This window comes from Falco biarmicus, chromosome 4 (assembly GCF_023638135.1).
Source record: "Falco biarmicus isolate bFalBia1 chromosome 4, bFalBia1.pri, whole genome shotgun sequence".
NCBI lineage: Eukaryota > Metazoa > Chordata > Aves > Falconiformes > Falconidae > Falco > Falco biarmicus.
Genome location: NC_079291.1, coordinates 62,250,085 through 62,265,670, shown reverse-complemented (window position 1 = coordinate 62,265,670; position 15,586 = coordinate 62,250,085). Strand labels below are relative to the sequence as shown.

The 15,586-nt window shown below is 60.2% G+C and overlaps 2 protein-coding genes across 3 annotated transcripts in view; one reads left to right on the top strand and one right to left on the bottom strand.

Annotated features, from left to right (window-relative positions):
- Positions 1-36: 36 nt before the first annotated feature.
- On the top strand, positions 37-14,443 carry FASTK (Fas activated serine/threonine kinase). Its single transcript, XM_056334145.1, has 10 exons — positions 37-214; positions 844-1,456; positions 3,360-3,830; positions 4,412-4,560; positions 4,807-5,023; positions 5,220-5,379; positions 6,041-6,132; positions 6,518-7,154; positions 7,517-7,631; positions 13,789-14,443. Exons 2-10 carry the CDS (start codon positions 889-891, stop codon positions 13,873-13,875), a joined length of 2,496 nt encoding a protein of 831 aa, XP_056190120.1. The 5' UTR covers positions 37-214; positions 844-888; the 3' UTR covers positions 13,876-14,443.
- Positions 14,444-15,586, bottom strand: part of SLC4A2 (solute carrier family 4 member 2) — a 19,732-nt gene continuing 18,589 nt past the window's right edge. For both annotated transcript variants that reach the window (XM_056334134.1, XM_056334133.1), the window contains 2 exons: positions 15,331-15,504; positions 14,444-15,198 (listed from right to left, as the gene is read on the bottom strand). In XM_056334134.1, the coding sequence (XP_056190109.1) occupies positions 15,118-15,198; positions 15,331-15,504 (255 nt within the window). In that variant the 3' untranslated portion in view covers positions 14,444-15,117. The remainder of the gene's footprint in view (positions 15,199-15,330; positions 15,505-15,586) is intronic.

The following is a 15,586-nucleotide window of genomic DNA, read 5'->3' as shown; positions in this document are numbered from 1 at the left end:
GAGGCGCTTGCTCATTGGAGGGAGGTTAGCGTTTATTTACATATGCCTCTACGCACGCGGACCGGCCCGCCCCCGGAAGTGTGGGCCGTGCGGAGGGCGGGGCCGCGGCCTCCTTCGGCCCTACGGGGGCTGTCGGGAAGATGGCGGACTTGATGTCCGGGCGGTGCTGAGCGGCCGGGGCGGCGGCGGGTCCCAGCGCGGCCGCGAGCGCCATGTAGGGCTGGGCCGGGGGCCGGGCGGGACAGGGCCGGGCCGGGTCGCTGGCCGGGCGCCGCGGGGCCCGCCTACGCTGGGCGGGTGGGGACAGCGCCCGTGGTGGGCCGGGTGTCGTGGTGCCGGTGCCGCCCAGCTCGGCCCGGGGGTCCTGGTACCAGAGGAGGGGAAGATCGGGGCAACCCTGGGATCCCGGTACCGAGGGAGGAGAGCTCAGTCCGGCCCGGGGGTGCCGGCACTGGGATAATGGAAGATCGGGGTGTCCCAGGGGTCCCGGTGCCCGTCGGGGCTCTGTATGTGCCGGGGCGCCGGGAAGGTGGGAGATGTGCGAGCCGGGGGCACCGGGAGAGGGGAGGGGCTTGTGTGGGCCGGGGACACCGGGGTCCCGGAACACCGGGGCTCGAGTGGGCTGCGGGCCCGCGGCCTGGGCGGCTGTGCAGGACGGGGGTCCCGGTGCCAAGGGGGTTTTTGTGGGTGGGGGGACCTCAGAACGGCGCGGGCAGGCACCCCTGCACTGGGGCAGATCCCTGCAGGAGGGGTCCCAGTGTGGGCTCCATGTGTCCCTTGCTGGTTCCAGGCCTCCCAGAGACACGAGCTCACCGCCCCTCTCATCCCCCGTCTCATCCCCAGGGTCTCCCAGTTCTCGGAAGCCTCTCAAGCTGCCCTGCCCTCGCCATGCTGCGCCTGCTGCCATGGCTCCGTGCTCTGACCCGGGAGAGCGTGCGGCCTGGCGTCCTGCAGGGCCTGGCTGCTGGTGACAGGAGCAGGGCCGGGATGTATCCCACCTGCTACTGTGCAGGCAAAGCTAAGCAGCGGGCTGTGCTGCTCCCCCTGGACCCCTACGGCCATGGGCTGCTGCACACCTTTCCCCCAGATGCCTACAGGACTCGAGGCCATGGTAAGCGGAAGAGCTGGAACTTCATTCATGAGAAGATGAGTTATGACACCTTCTTCACAATGAAGCGTCTGATAGAGCGCTCACGCAGCGTAGGGGAAGTGCTGCGGTGGGTCACGCAGAACCCCAGCAAGGTGTCCGCCAGCCACTACCCCATCGCCCTGCACAAGCTGGGCCAGCTCTTGCAGCAGCAGCAGGGCCAGGCCACGCTGAACGGGGAGAGTCGCGGGCCCGGCCAGATGTTAGAACAGCCGGAGTTTCAGACTCTCTGTCAGGCCATCATCAGTGGCTGCTCCAAGTTCGATAACTTCAGCATTGTCAACTGCCTGTACGCCGCTGCTGCACTGGGTGAGTGTCCCGGGCTGCTAGCGTCTGCCTGTGTGGGGTTGTCCACAGAAAATGGGGAAAGCAGGCAGAGCAACTGGACGCAGGCTGGTGCTTGGGTTTGTGAGGTAACAGGAGAGCTTGCTGCTCTGGCTGCTATGAAGGAGGAAGGGTGTGCCAGAACAGGGGCTAGTGTCTGGGTTTGTGTGTGGGTTTACGTGTGAAGGTGGCTTTGTGGCAGGCAGAGCTGTGCCCTTTGAAGGGGGAGGCTCTGCCCTCTGCGGGAAGGGAATCTGCAGGGTGGACTCTGGGGGCTCAGCTGGCTGGACCACCCTGCATGTCAGCCCAAAGAGCAGTCGAAGCAGTGGCCAACAGTGCCTGGCAAGTTGCGGGATAAACCACTCCTTGAGTTTTGTTCCAGTCCCTGAAAATCAGCAAACAGCTGCGCATCAGTGTGAGAAGCAAGATCTTGGGTAAACCCTTTGCAAGCCACGAGCCCTGTGTTGGGCATTTGATATTCAGGAGAAAAGGTTCAAGCCTGGCTGGGTTCCTGCACAGCAGTAGCCTCTGGGCATTACGGAGCCTGGGCTGGTGGGCAGGCGTGAACAGGACTGCGCCAGGGCAGCTGCGGGCCCCGCAGATTCTCTGCATATGCCCTGGCCTGTGAGGAAGGGGATCATGTCTGGCAGTTGCCTGCAGCAGCAGGGGGCTGCCCTCCCCACCCCAGTGGTTCCTGCCAGCCCCATGCTCCACTGTCCCACATCTTCTGCCATTCTGTTTGCTTTTTTTTTCCACCGCAGCTGCGTGCTGGGCTGAGGCCTTGGCCCAGCCACATATGGAGACGCCCAGTCCCGGCTGTGGGTTGATGCAGTAACTAGATCCTGCTGAAAGTGGGGAGGGAAAAAGTTTCTGCTCTTCCCCCCTCTGCCTCACAGCGCCTTGTGTTTGTTGACACTGAACTCTGGGCTGCCAGGCGCCTCTCCCCTCAGCTGGGCTCCCCCTGGCCTGCTCTGGTTTTGACCCACACTTTGTTCTCCATCTGTCACCCTTCCCTGCTCACCATGCTTACCCACTTGTTAATGAAAACGCCAGTCTGCCTTTCTGAGGCCTTTTTTAAGGAACAAAGCAACTGCTCAGACCAATTCTTCATTTTTTCCACCTTCTGACTGATGTTTGATTAATGAGAAAACACAGCAACTTACCCCATGCTGCCTTAGTTGCTTTAAAGCGCTTTTGAAAATTAAAATCCTGTCAGCTGGCTTAGGAGACCAGTGGGCTACCAGGGCCTCATACAGTGCATAATGCTTCATGCATCTCCTGAAAATATCTCTCCTGACACATGAGGGATGGCCTTTGCCTTTTTTCGTAGCCGCGCTGTGTGCCTGGCCTCCTGTCTTTCTGTGGCTGAATAATATGTAGAGTTGGAAGAAAGTATTTTCCCCAGGAGCCGAGTTTGAAAGACTAAAGCTAAAGTAGAAAATGGGAGACAATTAGAAATGTGAAAGGATTAATTCCTGTCATACACGGACAGGTTTTTTTTTTTGTAATATGTGGCTGTCTTATTTGTCTTCCAACAGAAACTTTTTTTTAAAGTACTTTCTGAGGTGTATTATTTATCTTTAAGCAGTTTGAGACTTAAGAAATAAACCTTTCATTTGTCGATGAACTAAGGGACATCCATTTTGGTGAAATGGGTGGGAATAATCCAACGCCTCTACGTGACTTTTTCTGCAGTGCAAACATGGTGGTGTTCTGGTCAGGCTTTGCCAAACCGGTCCTCTTCCCCTTTCTCATCTTTGGTTTGTCACTGGCATGGCAAATCTGCCCTTCTCCAGCCATAGTCTCGTGCCTGAGCTTTCGAGGATGGTTGTGCCTAGTGAAGATGAGAGGTGGGGTCCGGCTGTCCCTAATCCCTTCCCTGTCACAGGCCTGCCTGGGGAATCACCGCTGGTGCGAGTGCTGGAGGACGAATCCCGGAGCCGCCTGGGCCGCTTCAACCAGAAGGATGTCTCCATGGTTTTCAGCAGTGTGATGCGGCTGCACCCGTCCAGCCCCCACCCCCTGGTCGAGTCCTGCCTCAGCAGTTTGGAGCGGCACCTGGAGAAGGAGCGGCACCCCCAGACCCTCTTCCTGCTCCTCTCCTACTACCGGCTGCGAGCGCAGGCACTGCAGGGACACCCAGCCTCCGACCAGCAGCTGATCAACAACCGCAAGATCCTGCGCCTTGTCAGGCACACGCTGGGGCAAGTGAGTGCCATGCGGGAGCATGAGCTGGCCCTCTTGGACGAGATGCTGGCTCTGTGCGCCCAGGAGGCGAACAACAAGGCCCTGGAGGCCATCTTCAGCTCTCAGCTCTTCTACGAGAACCGCCAAGAGCGATTCATCCGCAGTATGGCAGGTGAGGGCAGGGTCTGCCCAGGCAGGGTCCCAGCCTTGCCCACTGTGCGAGCTTCCTCCCCGGTGTGGGGTGTGCTGGGCTCTGTCTGTGCATGTGGCAGCCTTGGAGCCTCCTTTCTTGGCCCCAGAGGATATCTGGGTCTGTGACAGCACCAGCTGGGGCCTGGCTGAGCACCAGTGAGGCCAGAGCAGGAGATGCCCTGCACTATGGCCACTCTGTCACTGACATCATCCCAGCCCAGCCCTTCCTGGGGCTGTGAGCCTGCCTCACCTCAAGACTGGGAGCAGGTTGGTTTCGGTGGGGTTTCTAACAGAAGGCCCCCCATTCCATGCATGTTCCAACTGTGCCTTCTGGGTGCATGTGACTGGAATCTGCCCGAGCCTCTTCACAAGCCCCATAATTTGATGGTTTTTGGAAGCCACCTGGATTTCAGGAGAGGTGGCTCTGCTGCCCAGGTCTCATTACCTCCCACCTGCCTGCACTGCCTTTCCTGCCCAGGCTGTAGTGGCTTTTGGAGAGCTGCATTTTGGACAGAGCCAGGCCCCTCTGACAGATACCCTGCTGTGGTTTGCTCTGTGCAGAGTGGCTCCCCAGGAAGGCAGAGAACCTTACCCCCTACACCATGGCCCTCATTGCCAAGTATGTGGCCCGGCACCGGCTGCGTGAGCCACGGCTGCTTGATACCATCGCTAACTTTCTCCTGAAGCGTGGGGAGCAGCTTGACAGCAAGGTGAGTGTTGGCCCTGGTCTGTGGGGGACGCCTGGGGCTGGCTCTGGGGATGCCCTGGTGCTGGGGGGAACCAGGGCCCTTCTGTGCCATTGGGCTGGGGCTTCTTGCTGGGGACCAACTGGGACCTGGCCTGACCCATATGGGTTGTGAGAACCTGTTTCTACCTGGCTCTGGGCAGGCCTGGGCCTGACCTGACCTTCATCCCACTGCCTGGCCCGGCCCCACTCCCTCTCCTCCTGCCTGCAGGTCATCCAGAAGCTGGTGTTTCCCTTCAGTCGCATGAATTACCGCCCATCCAACCACAGTGAGCTCTTCCCCAAGCTGGAGGCCATCCTGGAGCAGAAAGCCGGCAGCTCGCCCCTGGCAACAGTCAACATCCTCATGTCCATGTTTCAGCTTAGCCATTTCCCCCAGACTGTCCTGCACCAAGTCTTCTCCCCAGCATTCATCACCAATGTTATGAGTATGTTGGGTCTTTTCCAGGGTAAACCCAGCCATTAAAGCTTGGGGCTGGGGTGGGGATGGACTTGGAAAGCGTTGGGCAGAACAGACTCCCCTTGGGAGCGCAGGACCACCTTGCTGGCAGGCAGCCCCGCCAGGAGTGTGGCTGGGCAAGGAGGGGCTGCCGGGGTGTCTAGCCAGCCATCCTCTCCCCACAGGCAGCCCCTACGCGCTGATCGTGCGCCGCTACCTCTCGCTGCTGGATGCGGCAGTGGAGCTGGAGTTCCATGATTACAGTGGCCCACGTCTCGACCCACGCTACCGTGTCCTCATGTTTGAGCATGCTCTGACAGCTGACGAAGCCAACAGAAAGTACAGGTCAGTGGTGGCGGCAGGCAGTGTGCTGGGGAGGGGAGAGCATGGCTGGGAGTGCAGTCTGCTGGGCACCCCGCTGCCTGTCCCTCGCAGGTGGGCAGAGTGGTGTCACTTGGGACATGTGGTCTGTGACCTTGTACTGGTAGGATCCCAGCTGGGGTAAAGGCCCGTACATGAGCTCTGAAGCCTGTAGTGGAGCAGTGTAGAATCATTTAGAATTCTTTAGAATCACAGAATTGTTGAGGTTGGAAAAGACCCTTAAGATCACAAGAGTCTAACCATTAACCTAACACTGCCAACTCCACTGCTAAACCACGTCCCTAAGTGCCATGTCTACAGGTCTTTTAAATTTCTCCAGGGACGGTGACTCCACCGCTTCCCTGGGCAGCGTGTTCCAGTGCTTGGCAACCCTTTCAGTGAGGAAGAATACGTTGTTGGTGCAGCAATATTGGGAGGAGCTTTTCTTCTGAATGAGTTGAAGCATGTCCCCTCCTTGCCCCAGAACAGCAGAGCCTGAAGCTCAAGGCTGTTATTATTTCTCACTCCCAGGCACCTTCCCATCTCTACAGATGTGCTCAGAGGGAGAACGTGGGTCGGCAGGGCTTGGTGGGGCAGGCTGGGGGCCCTCTCTAGTGTATCCTCCGACTCTTCTTTTTCCCCTCAGTTACAAGGGGCTGGTGGCAGAGGCCCTGCGGCAGCTGGTGGGAGAGGAGTGCTATCGGCAGGACGAGGTGCTGCCCCCAGGATACTGCACAGGTTGCCTGGCTGGGCGCGCGCTTTGGGGCAGGGCTGTGGCTCTGGGGAGGGGGCTGGCAGTTGGGATCTGGGGGGCTGTGGGTGCAGCAGAAGCCCTGCAGCTGCTTGGGGGAGGCCTGAGGCTGGGGGAATATTCAGGGCAGAACTAGATTTAGCTGCTTTGTCCCTGCCTTACCCTGGTGCTTTGGGACAAAGCTTCCTGAGCCACCCCTGCCGCAGGAGGGCTCAGCTGGGCCAGTGCAGCGGGGAGCTCCCTCTGCGCTCCTGTTTGCCGGGTTGGCTGGCACAACAGCCCACCGTGGGGCACATGGGGTCCCTGAGCCTGTGTTTTATCAGTAAAGGGGTCTCAAGGCCCAGTGCTGATCCCTGTTCTCTCTCTCCACAGACTTCCTGCTGTGGATTAACCGCTCGGGCACTGTGCTGCCTCTCTCCCGTGTTCCTGCAGCTTCCAAGGCTCCCTCTGCCCATGCTACAACTTCCCCTGCCGCCATCTCCTTGCGCACAAGCGTCCTGGCCCTGACCTCGGACTTGCAGGACTTTGCCCCATTTGCTCCAGAGACGCCAAGCAGCCCCCCGGGCTCCCGGGAGAGCAACTTGGCTGGGCGGTTCCTCCCCACGCTTTGCCCTGCCCCGGGGGGGCCCTGCTACCAGCCCCCCTCGGACTATTACTGCGGCCTGAGCAAAGAGTCTTCCCTGGAGAGCCAGGGCAGCTCCACGTTAAGCAGCCCTTCCGAGTGCCTCTCTGCGCAGCCAGCTGGCACCCCTGACTGCTCCCCCAGGGGCACCTCCTCAGCCACCCTCTTCCAGTTCCCCATCAGCAAGATTCTGGAGGAGGAGGAGGAGGCTACCGCAGGCTGCCCTGGGCATGATCACAACTGCTTCCAGGGGGAGCAGGACCAGGAGGAACCGGAGGAAAGCAGCCCACCCCCTGTCGAGGATGCCTGCCCTCCACCCTCTCCGTGCCGGCCCAGCCCCAAGCGAGGGCCAGGCGATGGGCCGCAAGGAGCCGAAGAGATTCAGAGGTAACTGAGGTAGCCGGTCTGTGTCCCCGCTCCCTTCCAGCATCACAGCTGCCCTGGGCCCGTGCTGGCACCGGCTGCAGCCCCTGCTGTCCCCAGCATTCAGCCCCAGCCCCCTTCTGCCCTGTGCTGCCAGGTGCCCGGTGGCCACGCAGGCTGTGCTGCAGAGACCCCTGTCCCCACCACCCCCCCGGCCCCGGGGTGCAGCATGTCCCAGCTGGGCGTGCTGCCGGGCATAGGGGGTGCTGCCCTTCACCCACTGCAGTGCTGGGGACCAGGTGCGGGCCACACTGCTGCCTGTCCTGCCTGCAGGGTCTGTGGCGTGGGGTAACGCTGCTCTTCTCCCCTGGCTCTGTCCTCTGCAGGGTGGTGCTGTCGGTCAATGACAAATGGCATTACTGCCAGAACTCCGACATACTTGTGGGCTCGCGAGCCATGAGGGACAGGCACTTGCGACTGCTGGGCTACTGTCTGGTGCAGGTAAGCAGGGGACTGCCCCCTTCCCCTCCTCCCGCCAGGCAGAAACAGCCCGTGGCTGTGTGACGAGATGGGTGACAGGCTGCGGGCGGCAGAGCTGGCATCCCCACTGTAAACAATCCAACAGGAGCCATCCTTCCATGCTTGCTGCTCATGAGAGGAAGCAGCGACTCATCCTTATGACTCCTTTTTGCCCTCCCCCGCCACACCCCAAGACTTTTTTCATTGCAGCTGGCAGGTGATGCCAGCCCTGGTGCCCCAGTGGAAAGTACAGACAAGGGGCCAGCCCCTTCCTGTCTGCTGGCCCAGCAGGAATCCCATCCTGCAGGTCTGCCGCCTGGAGCTTGGACCCAACCTGCTTGCTGGGCAGGGAGGGGAGAAGGGGAAGTTGGCTCAGCCTGGGCCCAGCAGGCATGTCAGCAGCAGCAGTGTCTGCTGCAGGGCCTCGGGTGGAAACCAAGTGGGGGATGTGGCTCGGCCTGATAACCTGCGCTGTGGTCCTGGCTGTCAGTTCTGCAAGCATGGATGTGCAAGTGGAGGCGAGGCAAGGAGGGAAACCTCCCTTCGGTGCCTGTCTCAGAGCTCTGGTCCATTTGGTGCAGCCTCTGTGAATAGAGAAGCCCTCGAGGCTTCGCCACACCTTCGCAATTGTCTTCAGATTTCTTTGAAAACTTCAGATGTTGTTTTAAGGTGTGCAGCTTCTATAAGCCTATTTGTGGGGTGATTTTTAGCTTGAGGACAGATCTTTCTGAGGAAAACAACTCAGAAGCGCAGGCCTCTTATTCCTGTTTACTTTACTTCAGAGATCACCTGAGTTGCAGTCATAGCTCTACCAAGCAGTCCCATAACCATTTCTTAAAGCTTCTTACCTCCCCTGCTGCGACGGCACAGCGTGCCAACACAAAGCTCCTCCTAATTTCATAATTTGCAACATACATAGTTCAGAAGCCCTTTGTTTATGCATAGCTTTGGCAGTCCTGTGACTCAGGTTGGGGTATTTCCTTGGAGATCCCAAAGTGCAGAGCAGTGGAGCGGGACCAGCTCTCCTGTGCACTGCGCCCTGGGTCTCTCTTGTGCTGGCATTCAGGACGGGCTGCCCAGGGCCAGCCATGTCCCCAGGCAGCAGTGGGGACCAGCAGCTTTGTTGTGCAGAGGAGGGCTCCCCAGTGTCCACTGCTGGGCTCAAGGCCGATGCCGCAGGCTCTCGCTGCATGTCTGGGCTCCGGGATGCCCTTGGTTGAGGAAAGGCGCTTGGCACAGCTGCCCCTGCTCCCATCTTTGTGCCACTGCGTCCGAGAGCCAAAAGCTGCCCTTTCCTGCTTGCCCTCTGCCCAGCACACCTGCCACCCACAGCAGCCAGGGACTGTGCTCACCCTGCAGTTGGCCCAGCTGTGGGGTCCATGCCCCATCTCAGGCTGTCTCTGGTAACCGCTACTGCTGGGGTCTGCGCCCCTAGTGCAGGTCAGGGCTGCTGATCACCAGCCCCTTGCTCTGAGGAGCAAGGCAGAATGGGCATGGGTGCAGGCAAGGAAGAGCATGCTCTGGCTCCTCGTGTGCACAGGGAGGTGCTCCGTCCGGCAGCATGCTGTGAGGTGTCGGGACCCGCCTGATGAAAGCTGCAGGAGCTCTTCCCCTTTGCTCAGCGTGCCTTATCAGTGTGCAGCTGCTGGCATGGTTAGCTCCCTTTGGGTATGTAACAACAGGCACTCTGGTCCCATCCCCTCTACTCCTCCAGCAGCACACGGTGGCAGATCGTGAGAAGATGAGTCAGAAATGGACTGTGGATAGTCCAAGGACTCCTGCAACAGAGCATGTGTCTGAACAGCCATGTTGAGTCACCCTGACGGACCTCTTCTCTCAGCATTGTATTCCTCTTTGGTCCTGTATTTCTTCCACACCTGCAGCATCCAGTGCCAACAAGCTTCAGGCAGTACTACTTGCAACAGGCTCTGTTTGTTTTAAACCTGCTGTCTGGTTAGCCAGCATGGTGATGCTGGGTCTGGTACCACAAAGGAGTGAAGAGCAGCCCTGTGGTTACCTTCTTCTGTGCTTGTGGTTCCAGAGGTCGCTTCCCTTTAGCCACCCCTTTAAGACAAAGAACCCCAGGCAGTTCAACTTCTTCCTGAGTTGAAGCTGCTTCATAGCTTGGTGGTTACTCTTCTTGTTTGAGGTTTATTTCCTCTATTTCTTCTTCTGACACCTTTACAGAATCACGGAGTAGTTGAGGTAGTAGCAGGGGCTTCTGGAGATCATCCAGCCCAACTCTGGCTCACCTACAGCAGGTTGCTCAGTACTATGTCCTGTCAAGTTCTGAATGGCTCAGTGACAGTTTGCTTTCTGGGTAACCTGTTCCAGACTCAAGGCCCATGCTGCTTTACCCTTACAGTACAAGAGGATTTTCTTGTGTTTGGGGGAGCATGTTTGTGTGTAGCTTTTTCTTAAGTTTAAATGGGATTTCCAGTATTTTGGGTTTGTGCCCTTGCCTCACTCTCTGTCACTGGGCACCACTAGGAGTCTGGATCTGTCGTCTTTGGGTATTTGTACATATAGATAAGATGCTTCGATCCTTTTCTTCTCCAGCTCTGTCAGCCTCTTCTCATGTATCATGTGCTTTAGTCCCGTAATCATCTTTGTGGCTCTGCACCAGACATGTTCCGCTATACCCATGTCTTGTTCTGGGGAGCCCAGCTTTGGACACTCCAGATGTGTCTCACCAGTGCTGAGCAGCAGAGAAGGGATCTGTTCCCTCAGCCTGCTCACCATGCTCTTCCTAACACAGCCTGGGATGCTGTCGCGCCTTTGCTGCAAGGGAGCACTGCTGGCCAGCATTCAGTTTGTCCATTGGGACCCTTAGTCCCTTTTCTGCAAAGCCACTTTCCAGCCAGTTGGCCCCAGCCTGTCCTGGTTCGTGGGGTTATTCCCTGCTAGGGTCAGGGCTTGGCCCTTCCCTGCCTGGGGGCCATTTCTCCAGCCCTTTTGGGTCCTTCTGAATGGCAGCACCACCATCTGGTGTGTCAGCCGCTCCTCCCCGTCTGGTACTGTGCGGCCTTGCCAGGGGTGCACTTGGTCCGGGTCACTGATGAGGATACTAATCAGCATTGGCCCCCATACTGACTGCTGGGGTATGTGGCTTGTGACTTGGTCCAGCTGGACGTTGTGCCTGTCTGCAGCTCTTTGACCCTGGCAGTTCAGCCCTCCTTGTATTTAATTTAAGGCCTTCTCTTGCTGACTGTTGCATTGCCGCGTGTGTGCTCAATGGGTGCTGGACTGCCTGTCATGTCTGGCATGCTGCTAAGCTGTCTGGCTGTGTCTGTGTGACCGTGCCAGGGCCGGCTCCTCCTCGGGGTGCCGCTGATCTGTAGCAGCAGCAGCTGCGGGTTTGGCAGTGCCTCTGAGCAGGGCTGCTGTGGCACAGTGCACAGGGGCTGCCCGCCGTGACTGCAAAGGGCATTGACGGATCTTGCACCCGGACCCTTCCTTGCCTCTGTCCTCTGGTCCAACCTGTGTGCTGCTTCCACCCCTCTGGCAGGCGGTGGGAGTGCTGTGACAGGGTCACCTACTGTGGGCCCTCTGCTCTGCCCACAGGTGCTCTGGCTCTTGGCCCTTTCCAAGGTAGGTGTTCTTTTACCTGGTGGTCCTGACCTTTTATTGACAGCCAGCTCTTTTCCCTTGAAAGTTTCTAGGTGAGGACACGCTCCTTCCTTCCCAGGATCCTGCCCTGAAAAGCGGCTGGATCTGATGTTCCCACAGACCCTGTCCTGGCTCTGGCATTACTTGCTTCCAGTCTGTTTGCGTGTGAAGGAGTTTTCTGTGTTCTTGATCCTTCCATAGTGTCTGAAGGGCAAGCCTGCTGGGGAGGCAGACCCTGCAGAGCTGGGCAGTGAGGAAATGAGCATGAAGCAGTGGAAGGAGATGGCTTTGTAGCAGAACTGCCAGAAACCTTTGATTCAGGAGCCAGAGGACTTGGTTCCTTCTCCCCAGACAAAGTTAGTAACCTTTTCGCCCCTGGCCTGCATGGGACTGCTGGAGAACACCGCCTGTCTGCTGTCCCGGGGCAGTGTGTGCAGTTTGTCCATGTGTCCCATCCCAGTTGCTCATCTGTGATGGTCGCAAACAGGTCCTGAGCCCTGTGCAGCGCCCATGTCAGGATCTAGCCTTTCTGTGGAGTCCCTGTGTCATCTGTGCCAAATTTTCCCATCCTGGCCCCTCACGATGCCTATTGCTAGCCCTGTTTCTCAATGAGCTGGTAAGAAAAAGCTTCCTCCTTTGCAGGCCAACTCCTATGTGTCATGATCTGCAACTCCCGAGGGATGGCAGTGGCCTCTCCAAGCAGCCTTGGATGCTTCTGGTATAGTAGACCACCCCCTTGCCGTGCAGGGAGCGCTTCCCCAACAGCTCTCCTGCAGACCCAGCCCTGTGCAGGCTCCTCCAGAAGGCTGGGCCCCAGCCCTGCTCCGAGTGGGCTTCATGAATGCAGCCCCTGCAGGGCCCTGGTCTCCTGCTGTCCATGGACGGTGCAGGACCAGCTGGGTGGCACAGCCCTGAGCAGCGCAGCTGGTGGGTCACTTCCCCGCAGAGGGGGATGCTTTCCCCCTGCTCTCCAGGGTGGCCAGAGCTGCCTCCTGGTGTGCGGGGCTCATCCGCTCAGCCCTAGGGGCTGGGAAGGGCAGGTGAGTTCTGGGCTGAGCACTGCCCTGCATAGCTCCGGCCCCAGCCCCCTGCGGCTGCCTCTTTTAGCAGGATCTCCAAGCCTGGAGGAGGCTTCTCCTGTACTTCCATGTTCCCAGGTGGGATGGGGCAGGACTCCTCTTGTGCCTGGGTAGCAAAACACACCGAGAGCTGGACTGCGGTGGGGTGAGCGTGCAGATCCTGTTGCTTTTAGCCCTCTGTGGTGCTGCCAGGCGGCCAAGGCGTGTGGGTGACAGCCACCCTTAGTCGTGCTCCATGAGCACTGATGGTGCCTTCGGGGATGTTGGACCAGCAGAGCTTCCAGCCGCCCTGGCAAGCTTTGCTCCCCGGTCCCTGAGAGCAACGTGGAGGGGGGCACTGGTGGTGGCTGGACTCTCCTGGTTGTCCCTGTGGATCCCTTCCCATGCGGCTGCTGGTGGGCAGGTTTGCACAATTCCTTTGGTGCTCCCGGATGAGTGTGGGGACAGGCATGCATCTGGGCTGGAGCAGGGGCTGTCGGTGACAAGCCCTGGGGCAAGAGGACCTTGAACTGGGAATCGGTGTTTTTAGGGACCGGGTCTGTTTAGAGAAGCGACTGCCGGGTTGTCCCCAGACAGTGCCTGCAAGGGCAGTGACAGGGCACAAGCTCAGACCCACCTCTGCTCCCCCCCACGTGGGTGCATCTGTCTTGTGGTCGGGGTGGCCCAGGGCTCGTGGCCCTTCTGGTGGGTGTTCAGCTCCAGGTTGTATTTGCTGTTGGGGGTCACAGAGTACTCCTGGCTCCACAGACCGACATCCAGTTCAGCTTTCCCAGTGGGGCCTCCACTCCCTCTCGGTGCCCTGTACTGGCTCCCCTGGGCAAAGGGAGGGGAGTCGCCCTTTCTGTGGGTCCCGCTGCTGCCTTTCCCTCGCTGGCTGTGGTTAAAGTGACGCGTTGGGGCAGAACTGTTACCTGGGCTCGCTGCTGCAGCCCTGCTGTTGGGGGCTGCCCCTTGCTGCCGCTAGCCCCAGGCTCCCCGACCCTGCTCGGCAGGAGGGCAGCTGCGTTTCGCTCCTCACCCCTCCCCGGGTGGTTGGCGACTGCGGTTAAAGGTTAGGGGAGGCTTGAGAGCCCCTGGCCCTGCAGTGCCGCACATCCTCCCCACGTGTGCCCCCCGTGTGTGCTGGGCTCACCCCAGCGGGGATGGGGATGGGGCCGCCCGCCCTTGCCAGTGGGTGGCCAGGGTCGGGGGTAGCAGAGCCAGCGCAGGCAGGCGTGTGGGGAATTTTGCCCCCCCAGGAGGCAGCACCTTGCCTGGGGTGGGTTGGAATGCTGAGCTGGGGCTCGGCTGCTCCTCCCGTGTCCCCCGTTCCGCTGGAACAGCATCGTCCTTTCCCTGGGAAGGTGCCGAGTCCTGGTTCTTCCCGCTGCCCCACGGATGGCTGGGGCTGGCTGCAGGGGGTGGTGGGGGTGGCAGGGCTGCTCTGACGGTTTCTCCCTGTCCCCTTTCAGCTGCCCTACACGGAGCTGGAGAAGGTGAGTGGCATCGAGGAGGCCAAGCACTACCTGCGGCAGAAGCTGAGGGAGCTGCGCTTCTGAGGGACAGACGCCCCGAGTCCCAGGCCCTGGGCAGGGGTGGGTGCAGGCGGGTGCTGCCAGCCCTTTTCCCCTTGGGGTGGGGGGGGGGTGGGGGAGACAGAGCCATCCCCTGTCCTGGGGGACGCAGGGCCAGGCTGTGGGCACCTGCTCCTTGATGTGGGGCTGGGGTAGTGTGAGATTATTTATTGCCATTAGCAGGGGGAAGGGGTGTGACTTGACTGGTGCATAGGGGAGTGTTTGGGTGCTGGGGGCGGTGGGGAGGGGGCGGGAGGTCCCTTGCTGCCGCCCCCCCCGGCCCAGCCACCCCAGCCCTGTCTGTAAGAGTCATTGCCAGGGGGCCTTGCCTGGCTTCCTGGCAGCCTTGGGGATGTCCCTCTGCCCCCAGCACTGGGAGGGAGGGTTAGCACCTGCGGGGTCTGGGGGGTGGGGGGGGTGCTGCAGCAACCCCCACACATGGCAGGGAGCAGGTTTGCACAGGGGGCTGCTCCCCAGGCCCTGAGGCGGGAGGAGGGGGGGGGGGGCGCTTGGGAAGCAGGGGTTAACTTTACAATAAAACTGGTGAAAAATGTGCAAAGTCCATTCTGTTTATTAGTAGGAGGCAGCAGCTGGGCTGGGCCCCTGCAAGGTGACCCCCATGCCCCCCCCCCTTTGGCAGCAGTGCCCGTACCGGGCCCTGGCAGCGTGTGGTGCAGGGGGTGCTGCTGCCTGCAGCCCTGCCCTTGCACGGCCACGGCGCGGGCAGGGGGGCATGGGGCTCGCCCCCCTCCTCTCCCCACCTGGGCCCCCCTTCAGCCCGGCATGCTCACTACAAAGCTGTTTATTGCCTTTTAAATTACTCTGTTAAATAAAACATGGTGAGATTTAGGCAACACCTGATTGTCTGGTGGGAGCCCAGGGCCAGGCTGGGGCTGCAGAGGGGCTGAGGCAGGGCCAGGACCTGCAGCTCTGCTGGGGGGTGACCGGGGGGGCTCTGCCCCGTGGCGTGGTCAGGATGTGCCCAAGGGGGACTGAATGCACAGCCCAGCCCTGCACTGCTCAGGAGGGGTGCAGGGGGTCCCTGGTGGGGCAAGGCTGTGGGCCGGCATCTCTTTGGCAGGGGTCCCACCTGAAGGTGTGGGGAGCGTGGGGTGCCCGTCCCTGGCCGGGCACAGCTGCACAGCCACTGCCCCCAGCCCTGCACAGGACGGCAACGCGGGGGCCTGGCCGTGCCTGGCCCCGGGTGACTCGCTGGCTGGCGTGCGGTCACACCGGCATCGGCATTTCATTGTACTCGTCCACACCTTCCCGCTCGTCGAAGATGGGCTCGGCCTCGTCTGCATCCAGCTGTGGGGAGATGGCAGCTGAGCAGGCAGAGAGGGCCTGCCCCCGTCACCCCCCACCTGGCTGGATCCAGCCGTCACAGACCAAGCACCCCCGGGGATGAGGGACGCAGCTGGCCACGGAGCAGGTACTTACACACTTCATCTCCCGGTCAGTGAAGATACGGCTGAGCAGGCACATGCGGAGTGGCACCGTTAGGATGAGGATGAAGGGGAAGGCCAGGGAGGCCACCGTGGACATGACGGCCCAGAGCACAGCCAGACATGCCAGCTGCAGCCCTGTGAAGAGGTGCATGCGCAGTGTGCGCACCTGCACGGGGACGGGTGTCAGTGCTGGGGCCACACGTGTGCCAGACCCCCAACTCCCCATCCCACCCCAAGCACAACTGGCC